Source organism: Branchiostoma floridae, chromosome 7 (assembly GCF_000003815.2).
Source record: "Branchiostoma floridae strain S238N-H82 chromosome 7, Bfl_VNyyK, whole genome shotgun sequence".
Lineage (NCBI taxonomy): Eukaryota > Metazoa > Chordata > Leptocardii > Amphioxiformes > Branchiostomatidae > Branchiostoma > Branchiostoma floridae.
Window position 1 is genome coordinate 21,187,561 of NC_049985.1, and position 15,312 is coordinate 21,202,872.

Below are 15,312 nucleotides of genomic sequence, written 5' to 3' on the forward strand. Positions count from 1 at the left end.
CAGTAGTTTGTATGTGTGGACAGTAGTTACATAGTAAACCCACTCACAGTGTTAATGTGGAGAGTGTCAGGCCTCTGCCTGGAGACAAGTAAGTTTGTATGTGTGGACAGTAGTTTGTATGTGTGGACAGTAGTTGCGTAGTAAACCCACTCAGAGTGTTAATGTGGAGAGTGTCAGGCCTTTGCCTGGAGACAAGTAAGTTTGTATATGTGGACAGTAGTTTGTACATGTACATGTATGTGTGGACAGTAGTTTGTATGTGTGGACAGTAGTTAAGTAGTAAAACCACTCACAGTGTTAATGTGGAGAGTGTCAGGGCTCTGCCGGGGACAAGTAAGTTAAACTTACTTACGTGTGGACAGTAGTTTGTATGTGTGGACAGTAGTTTGTATGTGTGGACAATAGTTTGTATGTGTGGACAGCAGTTTGTATGTGTGGACAGTAGTTTGTATGTGTGGACAGTAGTTTGTATGTGTGGACAGTAGTTTGTATGTGTGGACAATAGTTTGTATGTGTAGACAGTAGTTTGTATGTCTGGACAATAGTTTGTATGTGTGGACAGTAGTTTGTATGTCTGGACAATAGTTTGTACATGTATATGTGGACAATAGTTTGTGTGTGTGTAGTTTATGTGTGGACAATAGTTTGTATGTGTGAGCAGTAGTTTGTATGTGTGGACAGCAGTTTTTATGTGTGGACAGTAGTTTGTATGCATAGGCAGTGGTTTCTATCTGTAAAGAGTAAACAAGACGATTTTTATACCATATTCTATTGTCTAGGTCAGAGGTCATCATATACATCATCGAGCGTAATCCCAACGGCACGTCTCGGAGGATCGCTGCTTCGGAACTCTTCAACTTCCTGAACCAGAACCACGTCAAGACGCAGCTCACACAGCTGGGCGTGGTCAACATGGTCGCCAAGACAACCCTCACAGCTGCACAGATCAAACAGCTGACTGATACCCCTCCTGCAGGTGAGGTTCCGCTGTAATTCACTAGGGGGAGCTTTTCCATGACTGTTGAAAGTATGATAGATAGAACTTAATTGCATGACAACTGGTTTTTAATGAGATCGTATGCGAAAGAGCGCCGACACCTTAAGTCATAAATAGCAAGACAAACAGTGTGTGGCTTTCCGACCGTGGACAGCATCCCCAAGCCGCCTGTAGCTTCCACCAAGAATTTATGTCGGTCAAGGTTGACGGATTGGTTTAAAAACTTTTACGTCACACGCAGCAAATTTCCGTCAATTGACGGAAAAATGGACGCTTGCTGGAGCCCTGCTTCAATTAGATAAATCAAACAGACAAGCATTTACCAGATTGGGACATTGGAATTGCTGTCGTTTCAATGTCTTTTTTCGATAACACCAAATTTTCTCAACCTCTTTTGCTTTTCAAGTAAAATGCTGCCACCATGGGATAGAGCTATGAACGAATACAATTTCAAGCGGTGTGAGTACATTTGATTCAGGGATAAGAAAGGTAATAAGTTTGTATGTTCAAACTAGTAGCGGGGCTCATGAAACGACTAAACAAATGTGTGTCATGCTAAATTCCATTGATTCTGGATATAGTTATCTTTATTCTCCAGGCATTGATCCTCTGATATGGGAGCAGGCCAAAAAGGATAACCCGGATCCTCAAAGGTGGGAACATTGTTGACTCCTCTAGAAAATATGTACATTTATGTCCTACCTGGGCAATAATATATCACATGGGGTGATAATAATATCACACACGCTTCAATTAGATTTGATAAAATCAGACAGACAAAAATTCACCAAATTTGGACATTGGAATTGCTGTTGTTTCAAAATTCAATGTCTTTTTTCGATAACACAGTCCAAATTTTCTCAACCTCTTTTGCTTTTCAAGTAAAATGCGTGTTTTGTCTGGTTAGTATGCCATAAGTAAAATACATATAGAATACAACACGGTGTATTCCGTATCACCCAAGGTATCAGCCCTCCCGCGGGTCGGATTGCCCGACGGCCGAAATAATGATGTATTTTATTTATGTCATGCCCACCTGAGAAAACCCACGTTTTGATGCGAAATGCGCCAGAAGTTGCACAAATTTGGTGCCCTCAAACAAAAAAGTGTTGCAAGAGCAATGTTCCAACGTCCGAATCAGGTATTCGAATTGCCAATTCAACCTGCTGGAAACAGTTTGATTTATTCGAATGGAGCCTGTGTGATATGCCTTTCGAACCTGTGCGATAGGGAAGCGTACGGCCCGGTCCGGAACACCCATATCAAACGTTTTCGCGTCACAGGTATGACATAAAACATAGTATTTTCCTCATCACCCTTGGTCCCAACCCTCCCAATGTTGGATTGACTTTTAGCCATCAAGCAATCCTTCCTATGGCTGGTACCCTGGATGATAAGGAATATGCCATGTTGTATTTTGTATGTAGTCCTTTTGATAAAGATTGTAACATGTTCAATTGACAGGGAAGATAGGGCATGGTTTGCAGTGTACAAAATACTTTTCTGAGCCAGGTTGCAACAGTGTGCAACCTGGGGCAAAAACAAGTTGCACCACCTACAATTCTTTAATTTCTGAAAAAAAGGTACAATACATTACATACATACATAATTTACATACATTACATACATAATAACCTTTTACTATCATATTCGGCAAGTACTGACATGTTTGGCTGATATGAAATGGAGCCGCCTTGGTCCATTTATTTCTTCCAAGTAAATTGACAACAAAACCAAGTCCTGAAGCACAAAATCTAAGTTGCACCCTGTGCAACTTGAGTTAAGAAGTACATGTAAGTTGCACCAAGCAAAAAGTGGTTGCAATGTGCTAGTGTGCAAGTGGGTATTTTGCACGCTGGTTTGTGATAATTGTACCTAAAATTGTATTTTGTATGTGGTCCTTTAATTTGTTAAAGATTGTAACATGTTCAATTGACAGGGAAGATAGGGCATGGTTTGTGATAATTGTACCTAAAATTGTATTTTGTATGTGGTCCTTTTGTTAAAGATTGTAACATGTTCAATCGACAGGGAAGATAGGGCATGGTTTGTAATAATTGTACCTAAATGTTTTAGAAAGGCAGCTTGCAATTTCATGACCATTTCACAGAACCAAAGAATATACCAATGGACTAGCCATGAAGCTAGGTATTGTGGAAACGAAGATGGGTTCTGCTAATATGATACATATACCAAAAGGTTTTACCTTCGTAAAGATATCTCTTTACCTTTTTTATGTTAGGGCACTGTAACAGACATTGTATGATCGTCATATGATTGCAAACTAAGGGCATTCATGTGTTGTGCAAAATTCAGCTGTATTATTGTGGAAAAGGCTGTCTCGGATCATTGTTAATGGTTAGTTCTGTCCAAAACCTGTTATAAAACTCTAGAGCATCATGATTAAAGGATGACACTTGGCATACTTGAACTTGACTGATCAATTGACCAAATTCTTCTTGGTTGCACAACCTTCCTTTAATTCCTCAGTAAACGTTTCGATGACCGTCTGTACAAAATGAAACAAATACATTTGTACTATCGGTGCTATATGAACTAGACATAGTCAGTGCAATCTGAACTTGACCAAGTACAGTAGAAGCCAGTTAATTGCACAACGGATTAACGCACACTTTTGTTAACTGCACAGAATCCCAAACCGGTGCGGTCAACCTAGATAGCTTTGCATTACTGCACCATCCGATTAATTGCACGAAATTTACTGGCAAATAGGCCGTGCAATCAAGCGGCTTCTACTGTCACAATACAATAGGTTAAGTTCAGATTGCACTGAATCTGTCTAGTTCATATAGTACCGATAACATTTGTTTCATTTTGTAGTGATGAATCCGACATATGCATGGTTGTCAAAAAATTCCCTGAAGAATTGAAGGAAGGTTGCAAGAAGACTTTGTTTAATTGATCTACCAACCTGATGAACTATTTACGGGTTGTTTGATGACTGTTGACTGTCCCTCAGACTGATACCGGTGCCCATGATCGGGTTTGGTGAGCTTCATCGCAGACTCAAGTTACAGGAGTACCAGACAAAACAGCACCAAGGACGGCTGGATGTAAGTACTAGAATTTTTTTTTTTTTTCATGGCGTCAGGAAGTATATCCGGCCGTAAAAAAGGGTGTTAAGCCCTATCCAAACCGAAATGGAAAGTCTTCATACAGATAAAGGCACAGGCAGTGCCGGTAGCAGTCACCGACGAGCAGCCGGTATTGTCTCGGGCTTCGCTGACTTGCGGGTGTGGAAGGTAGGGTCCGGCCATCGAGGCAAACCATGAAGTTGAAGCCCAGAGTTGGACTCATTGGATAGATCAGCCACATGGAAGCACAGTGTGAAGACTATCCGACTTCCGCCTACCCTTGTGACAGGGATCCCAGCAGCAGTATAATCCAAAATGGATACGACGATTTCATGAATGTAGGGGTAGGAGAGGAATGCAAGACAGTGTTCTATGTACAGTTTTGATATTTTATTAAAATGCTTATTTGTGATGTCATAAATTTGCAGTGGAGCAGTCAGCATGAATAATATACTGCAAGAGCAAAACTAAGTTGCAGACACCCGAAGTGTAACTTTAAAGGGGTACTAAACTCCAGAAGAGAGCGTTATTTTCCAATAGATAATCTATCAATGAGCATGCTATGTTTTGATAACTCACTAAACCCATGCAGACCCTAACAAAGCATTTCCTATACAGGGCTCGAAATACTGGGTGCATGTGCACCCAGGTGCACCCAAAATTGGAACTGTGCACCCAATTTTTTTCAGTGGGTGCACAGGGTGTACCCAAATATTTTTTTTAGGTTTATTTATGGAAAGGTATCAAGAATACTAGTATCATTTTCTTGACATCTAAATGTTAGAAAGATAATATAAATGTCATGTTACTTGTTTAAGAATTTGATAGCTTGTAACTAAGTTTTGTTATTAGTTTTTTTGACATTCTACTTAAATTTAAGTGGTGCACCCAAAAAATTTTTGGTGCACCCAAGGAGGTTTTAACCTCCTTGGTGCACCCAATTTTTTAAGCTGGGTGCACCAGTGCACCTAATCCCCAAAATGAATTTTGAGCCCTGCCTATACGACGGCCTATATGTATAGACAATTCCTCCATTATGAATATTTTCAGTATACATGAGGGACCTTCGGTGTAATATAACATTACCCCTCCAATTGGTTTTGTAACCAGACTTTTGTACTCAGCCATACAATGTGTAACATGAGATTACTTATGATGTATTTATAGAGGGTACTTTATCATATATTTTGAAGTACATGTAGCATGCGTGTTTTACTTCCTAAGATAGATATCTATAAAAAAAAATAACAGTCTATTCTTGAGTTTAGGGCTACTTTAATTCCAGAGGCAAGAGATGAAAACAAACTATTTTTCATTTCTTTTGAAATAAATTCGAAACAAACGTTTCTGTTTGTGTATGTAACATTTGTGGATTCAGGGTAACATCTTCAGTGTATGTTTCCCCATAGGCAATAGCAGGCAACATTACTGGGATCCAGGGTAACATGTCCACCATGCAGTCTAAGATCCAACAGTACAGAAGAAAGCTGCAGGAGTTGTCACACAGGTCGCTCGAGGTGAAAAGCGAAATGTGTCATATTTCGAATTTTCTTCAAATTTCTGATACGATTATGAACAGTGGATCTGTATTTTTTGTATTGTTTGATACTTTCAACATGTGGACCCATTGGCCTGCGCTTCAGGTGTTAATCCGCCAGGAGGCGTACCGGAAGAGTGGCTATGCCATCCAGGCTGATGAGGAGCAGCTACGGGTGCAGCTGGAGGCCATACAGGTGGAACTTAACGCCCCCATGCAGTTCAAGGTAAAACTGCACCATGCAAAGTTGTGCATGACTTACCTGTACATGTTAAGGGAGTTTGTCCTTGAGAAACTGTCAGCACATTTAATTTTCCTGTTTTCTCTTTCCTGTATTTTGTATGAAAAGGAGGAATATCTGTTATCTGTATCTATATAGCCGGTATAACCGCTCTTCGGTGTAGCACACCAGCTTCGCAGGCACGCGGCGTGGCAGCAGCTGGTTACATTGTATATTACACCAAACGACCCGTCACACCTAACTTTGCACATCTATCTGCAAGTGTTCTTTAAAACAACACAGAGAAGATTCCCCTACTGTTCTTGGTGATAACAAATAACACTCTATAATAAAGGATAACATGCAATTGGTATAAATTAAAGTTGTCTTGGCCAAGAAAAGTCGATGTAGTTTATTCTGAATTCTGTGCTTTGTCACTGATAGTAGTTTCGTACTGTAGTTGCAGTACTTGTTATATTTCACCCACGCTAAAGTAAAGGCATGGGTTGAAATATATTAATTTTTCTGTCTTGTCTTCTACTTCTTAGTTTCCTGTTTTAACAAGACTTAAAAGTCTTCAAATCAATTCATCCGTCATTTTTTCTCGCCAATTGGCATGAAATTTGGTACAAGGGTAGAGTGAGTTAACACCCTCAGGGTTTTTATCCTTCAAGATATTGGTCCATTATGTATGGTGTTACATGTGAATTTCAATTTTGCAAAGTTGAGACAATGGAATATTTAAATGCTTATTTTTGCATTGGATGGGAGAAGGGTGGAGTATGCTGCATTTGCTTGGCAAATGCTGAAGTAATACTTCAACATTTGCCAAGCCTTTTAGTAATAGAAATACAGTAATTGGTTTATGACAAAATCATAGAGAGCAGAATTAAAGTACATTATATCATGTATGATAAGTCTTAGAACAGTAACTCATCTACATTGTATGTTAACTGGTACCATATAGTTTATGGCTGTACCAGGGCTCTAGCCAGCTCAAAATTTTTTTCCGTCAGACAATTTCAATCATCGTGAAAACCGCGAAAATTCATTTTCCCTATGACATTACAAAGCAGTAAATGTTGACATTGAGACCTTGAAAATCGGGTTTTAATGAGATTATCGTATGCGAAAGGACGCAGACACACGTTGTCAACAATCATAACAATAGCAAAACAAACAGTGTGTGGCTTTTACCGCCGAGAACGGCGTCCCCAAGCCGCCTGTAGCTTCCACCAAGGATTTTTTGTCCGTCAAGGTTGACAGATTGGTTTTAAAATTTTTCCGTCAGACATAGCAAATTTTCGTCAATTGACGGAAAAACGGATGCTGGCTATAGCCCTGGGCTGTACTAGCTTGGGATTGGTTAAATCTCTACTGTTTAACCCTTTTTATGTTAACTGGTACCATATAGTTTATGGCTGTCCCAGCTTGGGATTGGTTAAATCTCTACTGTTTAACCCTCTGTTGCCCAGGGTCGTCTGAATGAGCTGATGTCCCAGATCAGGATGCAGCAGATGCCCAGTGGTCGGGCCGAGGAGAGATACAGCATGGAGGCCACCATGCAGGAGGAGCTCCGACAGGTGAGGACCAGGGTAATCTCCAAGCAGATCCACGGTGGCGTAATATAGTATCAAACCCACTGTAGGATCTGTATTCATTCGCCCTCACAAAAGGCTATTAACATCCAATTGTTGCCTAATGAAACTGTGCTTGCTGTGTAGGTGTTAATTGCCCTCCTTCCTGTTTGGCGCGGATCTTCTACAGGGATGTGCGTGGGTCAATGAACTTGTCCCAATAAAGGTATAAATTGCTCGTAAAATCATTAGCACCTTGGATATTCGTGTAGCTTTTAATATAGCACAGGGAGGGGTTGAGACACCTTTATTCAATAAAAATGCTCCTCCCTGTTCGAGTGAAGGCAGATCTCCGGCGCCCGTTTGACTCCCTTTGGCCAGCTATACTCCTTGGCCAGCTTTGATACTATATTTATTATGGCACCGTAGGATCTGCTTGGAGATTAGATCAGGGGTCCTGGGTTCTCGTCAGTTACGAGGGGTGATCAATAAGTCCTCGGCCTCACCCAGAAATAATAAGCACAACTCAGATTTCGAAGCACAACATTGTAGTATGAAGCCTTTTATCAATATTCTCTAAATTTCAAATCGTTGCAGTCATTACTTTCCAGGCATTTTTTTTTTGCTAATTAGAAGGTAAGTGGCGAGAAAAACAAGGGTGAATTGTGATCAGACATATGCGGGTTGAGTTACCACATTGTCAAAATGTCTGGTAATGATTCTCTTCCTATTTCAAGCACAAAGAAGTGAGTGTCTGATTTCGAAGCATAGAATGACAAAATTCAAATTATTGTGATCATTACTTTACAGGCGACATTCAGTAATTATAGGTAAGGGAGAAGGACAATTGAGCTTTGACCTGACGTGTGCGCTATAACTTGCGCTGCTGGAAGTCAGGCACCCAGTGCTTTCTGCTTGAAATAGAAAGAGAATCATTATCAAACATTTTGACAATGTCTTTTGTTAATGACAAAGAATTTACAGCATGGGGAACTTAACCCACACGTCTGATCACAATTCATCCTTGTTTTTAGAGCCACTTACCTTCTGATTTGCCACAAACAAATGCCTGAAAAGTAATGACTGCAGTGGTTTGAAATTTGGAGGATATTAATTAGAGCTTCATACTACGAAGCTGTGCTTATTGTTTCTGGGTGAGGCCGAGAATTTCTTGATCACCCCTCACATACAGGACTGTCTCATACACAGAAAACCATCCACAAGAGGGCCCCAGGGTTCTAGGCAGGATTTATTTTAGTGTAATGAATAATTGCCCTTGAGGTTACTTAACTCAGTTAACATAACATTTGATTTGATTTGATTTGATTTGGCATATCATAATTTTTCATATTTCCTTGACACTGTTCAAGAAGTAAATGTTGAAAATTAGTGTAGTGGTCCTTATTTTAGCATGGTGGTCACAAATTATGGCATAGTGGCCCATTACGCTAAAAATACACCAGCTAGACCCCTGAGCCCCACAGGTACAGACAAGAAAGGAAAAAAGTAAAGAACTCTAATCCCATACACTGAGGTTATGAGTTCTATTCCCACAGAGTTCCATGAACCAGTGAATATAGGCTCTAGTCTTGTACACAGAAATCGAGGGTTCATCGGTTCTAGTACCAAAGTTGAGGGGCCAATGCCATTCAGGCTACCATTACATGTATGTCTGTTATGTTGCATCAATAAAGAAAAGAAAGAAAGAGGCCATCCAGGAAAATGGGATTTAGATCCTGACATACACTCGGATACAGACAAGCCAACCAAGGGTCTTTGGTTCTAGACTAAGTCCCACAGTTGTACATTCAAGGGAAGAAAAGATCCTCTGTTCTGGTCCCACTCAACAGACATTAAACATACAGAATTTTAGAAAATTCAAAGCTGTTTAAAATTGTACCTCATCAGACATTAACTGAATTTTCACTTATTCTTACTACGAGGGATTATTTTTCAACTTATACCTTATCAGACAATATCTGAATTTTCACTTATTCTTACTACTAGGGATAACTTTCCAATTTGTACCTCATCAGACAATTTCTGAATTTTCACTTATTCTTACTACTAGGGATTATGTTCCAACTTGTACCTGTGTCATCAGAGTCATTAACTGAATTTTCACTTATTCTTATTACGAGGGAATATGTTCCAACTTGTACCTTATCAGACAATATCTAAATTTTCACTTATTCTTACTACAGTCAAACCTGTATTAGCGGCCACCTTTGCATACCGGCCACCTGCCCATAGTGGCCACATTTTGTCGGTCCCTTGGATTCGTAATGGTTAAGAAATAGGCTTAGCAGCCACCTGTCCAACGCGGCTATGGCCACATGATTTCCGGTCCCGCAGGTACAAAAACACTGCCGATTACAGCCACGCGGACCGCTGATCTATGTTTCAGCACGCGTTCGGCCATATACAGCGGCCGTATTGTCACCCTACGCCGGATTTAAAACCTCTTTGATTTATTTTCAAAACAAAACTTCGTATTAAAACTGGCGCTACCCATACCTGCTGACAAATGAGGCCTTATAAGGTCAATAGACGACACCAATATTACGGAGGTTAAAGTTACGTTCTAATACACTATCGCTTAGGTTAATTTACATCACAAAACTTCCTAAATAAATTGTTACAAAGACAAAATGATAAGAACTTCAGACTATGGTGGATTGTATTCTTACATTTATTAAGAGATAAGTCTAAAATGACGAGACTTTTCTTGCGAGTACACATTAGCATAATGGGCGAATTTGACGTGTGAACGCAAGCGGGAACACACGGACGGCGAAGTATGAAAGGATACAAGACGAAAGATCAAAGAAATATGACGATACCGGCCTCTTCAGACAACTGTAGAACATTTAAAACTTTTATAGGTTTTGTTTTCTTAATACATATAGTGTAAAAATCATTGCAGCACATGTACTGTATTATGTGAATAAAGATCAGTGGGTACTAAAACCATGTTAACTTATTGCTTGTGGTCAATTAATTAGCATATTCTCTATAGTGGCCACCTCTCTATAGTGACCAATTTTGACCAGTCCCTTGAGTGGCCGGTATAGACAGGTTTTACTGTACTTGGGAATATGTTCCAACTTGTACCTCATCAGACATTTTTTCTGAATTTTTACAGCACCTGAAGCAGCAGCAGGAAGGTCTGACTCACCTGATCGGCATCATCAAGGACGACATGGAGGACCTCAAGGTCATAGAACAGGGGTTATCCGAGGTCACACAGCACCATAGGAGATAGCACAGTATAGTCAAGGTCACGGGATGTAAGTTCAAAGAGCTACCAGAGGTTATACTTCACCACAGGAGATAGCACAGTATAGTCAAGGTCAAAGGATGCAAGTTCAAATAGCTACCTGAGTTCACACAGAACCACAGGAGGTAATTCAGAATAGGGATGTTATCTATTAGATCATGAAGTCATAGGACACAAGATGACAGAACACATTCATGGTCATAGGACATAGGTCACAGGGTGACAAGACAATGAGCACAAGGTCAGAGGACACAAGGTCATAGAACGGGCTGGCTGAGGTTACAGCACCACAAGAGATAGCACAGGATAGTCAAGGTCACAAGATGCAAGTTCAAAGAAATAGCTACCAGAGGTCATACTTCACCAAAGGGGGTAGTTTAGAAAAGGGATGTTATCTATGAGATCATGAGGTCATAGGATAGTCTCTACCAGGCTGTTCCCTAGCAGGCTGTACTTCTCTGGCCGGCTTACTCCTCTTTTTGTTCCATTTCTACGTTTTTTTCCAGCAACCTATGGAATCTGGTAGAGACCATCATAGGACACAAGATGACAGAACACAATGTATTTATGAGCATAGGACATAGGGCACAAGATCACAATGAAAACACAAGGTAAGAAGACACAAGGTCACCAAATGGGCTGACAGAGGTCAAAGAAGATAGCATAGAATAAGCAAGGTTAAGGGCTTGAGTTCACCGGACATTATGTCATAGACAATAAGGTCATAGGTCTCATTCAGAGGCTAATGTTTAATAAGATAAATAATGTACAATGTACAAAGAACACACTAAGGGTGTGAGCATTGTATAATTAGACATGAAGTTTTTTACATGAAATGTTAGAACCATCCAACATCAGTTAGTTTAATCTACTTGGAAAAATGTATCATTTGGAAATAACTCGCTTCAGACTTCATTCAATAAACTTGTTTGCCTCTATAATTGCATTAACTCTGGTGATGTCTATACATAACTGAGATATTGTTGTTATGTGGCTGTTGAAAAAGTTCCACAATTAAAATGTTATGAAATAATATCCGTATATCACGTTCAAACATTTTGCAACGGACAACAGTTGTCTAGGCTCTTCAATAGTTCACTTTTTTTTTCAAAGAAAGGAAAAAGAACAATCCAACCCATAGCCTTCGTGACATAGACCCTTTTCAAATTTTGTCTATCCAACTGCGTGTGTATGGGTCAAAGGTGGAGGCCCCTGAGACATAAACAAAGCAAGTATTTTATTTTGATATTGTTATGAAATTGTAATGCTATGTCTGGCCCTGTACAATGCAGGGTTTAGAACACTGTTTTCAAACCAGTGGGCTTTACCTTTGACTTGTGCATGCGCTTTTGAATGTATATAGAGCAGAATCGTCAAAGTTGGGGCTGTCCATAGGAAAGCATGTTGAAATACACTGAATGAAGGCTACCTCAAGTACTAACCCATATTTCAATCTTAATTTTTTTTTTCTCTGCAAGAAAGTCACTTGGGTCTAGTCTATAGCTACTGAAAGAAAACAGTGCGTTGTTTTCTCATTCTCCGAGAAAAGCTCGCTCTATAAAAGAAACCTCACCTTTGACCCAAGTTCCCTCCTGTTACAACCGGTAGCACCCTATGACGAAAACCTGTTCTTACACCAGCTAAACTGCTGAACTGAGCAAATTTTGACCCAAACAGGAAAGCTTAGACCCTACCTGTCCTTTCTACCACAAAAAGTCTCCAGATTGGGTAATTGTTTTGTTTTTTTCAACAAAAGAAGGATTTTCAAGGATTGTAAATCACATCCAAATTGCATTCCCATTTTGTGCCCTCTACTGCGCAACGCAACTCTGACGGAAGCCCTATAAGGGCTTTTTACAACATGCTGCAGCTGGTCTCTGACTGAAGCCCTCAGAGTATAACTTTTGGCAACGACTTAGGGGCAGATGCGTTTTTATCTCTCTTTATGTTACGTTTCATGTAGACATTTAAATTGAACAATGCATATCCATCCGTAGAGCGAAACAAAATACCATTTCATAAGTTCATCAGTCATTACTGAACTGTGTGAGTAAGATTAAATTGTGTTACACCAATTTGTACAAAAAGGAAAATCTTAAAATGCCAACCTCACAAATGACTTGCCCATCTGATCCTTTGATAGATTTAATTGATGCATTGTCAAATTTTGTTAGAGTTCGTCTTAAAGTCTTTCAGTAGCGGTCATCATGATCTTGAGTGGTGCTTTCTGTCGAAAGGGTGTTTCTTTCCTGAAGCCACGCCTCATCTATTCCATAGTGTTCTTTCCTGAAAACAGTGCAAAAAATTAGGAATTATCAAAATGCGGATGAATCTGTTTTCCTATAAGTGTCGTTGTTATTTAGATCAACATGGCATATGGACGGAGTGATCAATGCACAACATTATCTTTGTGTAGCCAGATTAAATCGCGCTTCTAGAAGCATTTTCCTTCCACTGATCAGGAAAACAGTAGAAGCTCTATGACCAAGTCGGGGGATTTGGGACATCCTTATCCCGAAGAATGTATGTATACATGCACGTAATAATAAACCATTTCACGCTTTTACCTTTCGTCTACCATACTGCTATAGGCTGCTATAACAGGTAAAAGGGAATCCTGTGCTCCAACTGGACTCATTTAGTGCTATACTATCCCGAAGTCTGTCTGTTTAAAGGCAAACCATCACTATTCGTTGGAAGGGGTTCCTTGCAGCACCCTGAGACCCCTGTTCGTGTTACACATGACTAGCATGTGCCCGTGTGTACGTACCTGGAATAACCTGGCAGATGAAGCTTCGTTTAAAAGTACACGTGGAGTCGAACCACGATGTTTGCCCATTGATGTATATGTAACCAACGCAGTCTTCAATGCCAGTTCGGTCCTCCGGTTGCCCCTGACCCCATGAGGAGTACTTCCCAAGCGGAGTGCCGTCCACCCACTCGAAGCTTCCCTCTTGCCGCCGATCGTGCAGCCCAAACCAGAACCGGTCATATTCATCCTCCGGATCGTGCAAGGAGACGAGGAAGGCGTTGATGTCGGCGTCTTTAGGCTGAGCCAGGGTGCCTCCATCGAACAGGCAGGCTGTTGCCGCCTCGCTGAAGGTCTTGGCTGCCTTGAAGTCCTTGTAGCAGATTCCACGAAACTCGCGGTAACCTTTAGGACAAAGCACTGAAGCAAAAAGAAACAAGAGTCTGAAAACTCAAACCTGCATGAAATATTTTGTTTTGTGACGGTGCGTATGGTGTGTTGTGGGGTTGATATGGTTTGACGTTTGGCAAAATTATTCCATCATTGTTCTTATATATCTACCTATGGTAAACGGTGAGATCCAAAACTACACCTTTCAAGTGACCTTACCGTTTCATTTTTATTTCCTATTGTTACACCTGCACCTGGCACATATATAATGGTTCGATCCGTACAGAGGTGACAGGGATGTTCACAGTTACTCTTCAGATTTCTACTAGCTGTGGATCTGTGCAGCCACCGGCTTCATATCCCTAATGTGTATATAGTGATTCACCCCGCACACAGTGGTGACAGAGGTGAATAATTGCCCCAGCTGGTTTGCTCTAGAATTACCAGATAAACTAGGACCACTCTACCCCTGTCAAAAGGGGGTGTAAATATTTTTACAAACGGAACAACAAAACTGCAGCAAAGTTCTAATGCACGCTAAAGCATAATGGCTCAAAATGTCAACCCCAAATAGCAAATGTGATCGCAATCCATCCAAAGGTTCCAAAGATATCGGTCCGGAAACACAAACTCCAAATCGTGATCCCTACCAAAAACAATACCTGTTTTTTTAATTAATTAGGTGATTAATTGCATTAGAAACAGGCATGGAAGCAGCCAGATGATTAGTCTAGTAGGGAATATTTTGTGGTCGAAGTTTGTGCTTCCTATTTGGTACATAAGTACATGTACATGTACAGTTTTGTACTCCGCCAAATTGCGATAATTGACCAGCACACTGTGATAGGCGGTCAAGGAGTGCCCAGGAAGTCTTAGAACATAGGTTTTCGTCTAAGGGGATTTACACGGATAAGGAATCCAAAGTGAAGGAGGGCAACTTGTAAAGGTTGTTCGAACCTGTTATGCCCTCCCAACCACTGTCAGATGAATTGAAATAAACAAATAAACAAAAAGTGAGGAGGTTCGGCGCCTCAAAGTTATGTTACATAAGTAATTTACAAGAATGTAAGATATTAATGTTTATGGTACAATCTGCAAATATCACAAAATTAGCATAAATCTACCGACTCGTTCATTTATAAAAGTAGTATTTATTTGATTCCCAGCGGAGGTTATGGAACTGCAGCCGACGCACGGACATTTTTCTGGTTACATGCATATAGTTTCAAGGTGCAAAAGGAATTGCTTAATTGAACTAAATACAGTCTCAAATCTGATGTATTCTTTTACCATTCAGCAAAGTTTCCAATGACCGTGAAGAATAATTACATCCAAAGTATTGTGATGCACTTCTTTATCCCATAACGACTGTTAGTGAGCGGGGGTTGTGGATAAAAACTTGGTACTAAGACCTTGAGTGTGAACAGTACGTAATCCGTTCAATCTAGCCTATCCTTTTAGGTGGCA

The 15,312-nt window shown here is 40.3% G+C and overlaps 1 protein-coding gene across 1 annotated transcript in view; it reads left to right on the top strand.

Annotated features, from left to right (window-relative positions):
- Positions 1-11,731, top strand: part of LOC118419495 (nucleoporin p54-like) — a 22,217-nt gene extending 10,486 nt beyond the window's left edge. Inside the window, exons 7-13 of the mRNA XM_035825900.1 lie at positions 780-976; positions 1,596-1,650; positions 3,978-4,071; positions 5,502-5,609; positions 5,736-5,855; positions 7,325-7,432; positions 10,572-11,731. Coding sequence (XP_035681793.1) covers positions 780-976; positions 1,596-1,650; positions 3,978-4,071; positions 5,502-5,609; positions 5,736-5,855; positions 7,325-7,432; positions 10,572-10,691 — 802 coding nt within the window. The 3' untranslated portion in view covers positions 10,692-11,731. The remainder of the gene's footprint in view (positions 1-779; positions 977-1,595; positions 1,651-3,977; positions 4,072-5,501; positions 5,610-5,735; positions 5,856-7,324; positions 7,433-10,571) is intronic.
- Positions 11,732-15,312: the final 3,581 nt, after the last annotated feature.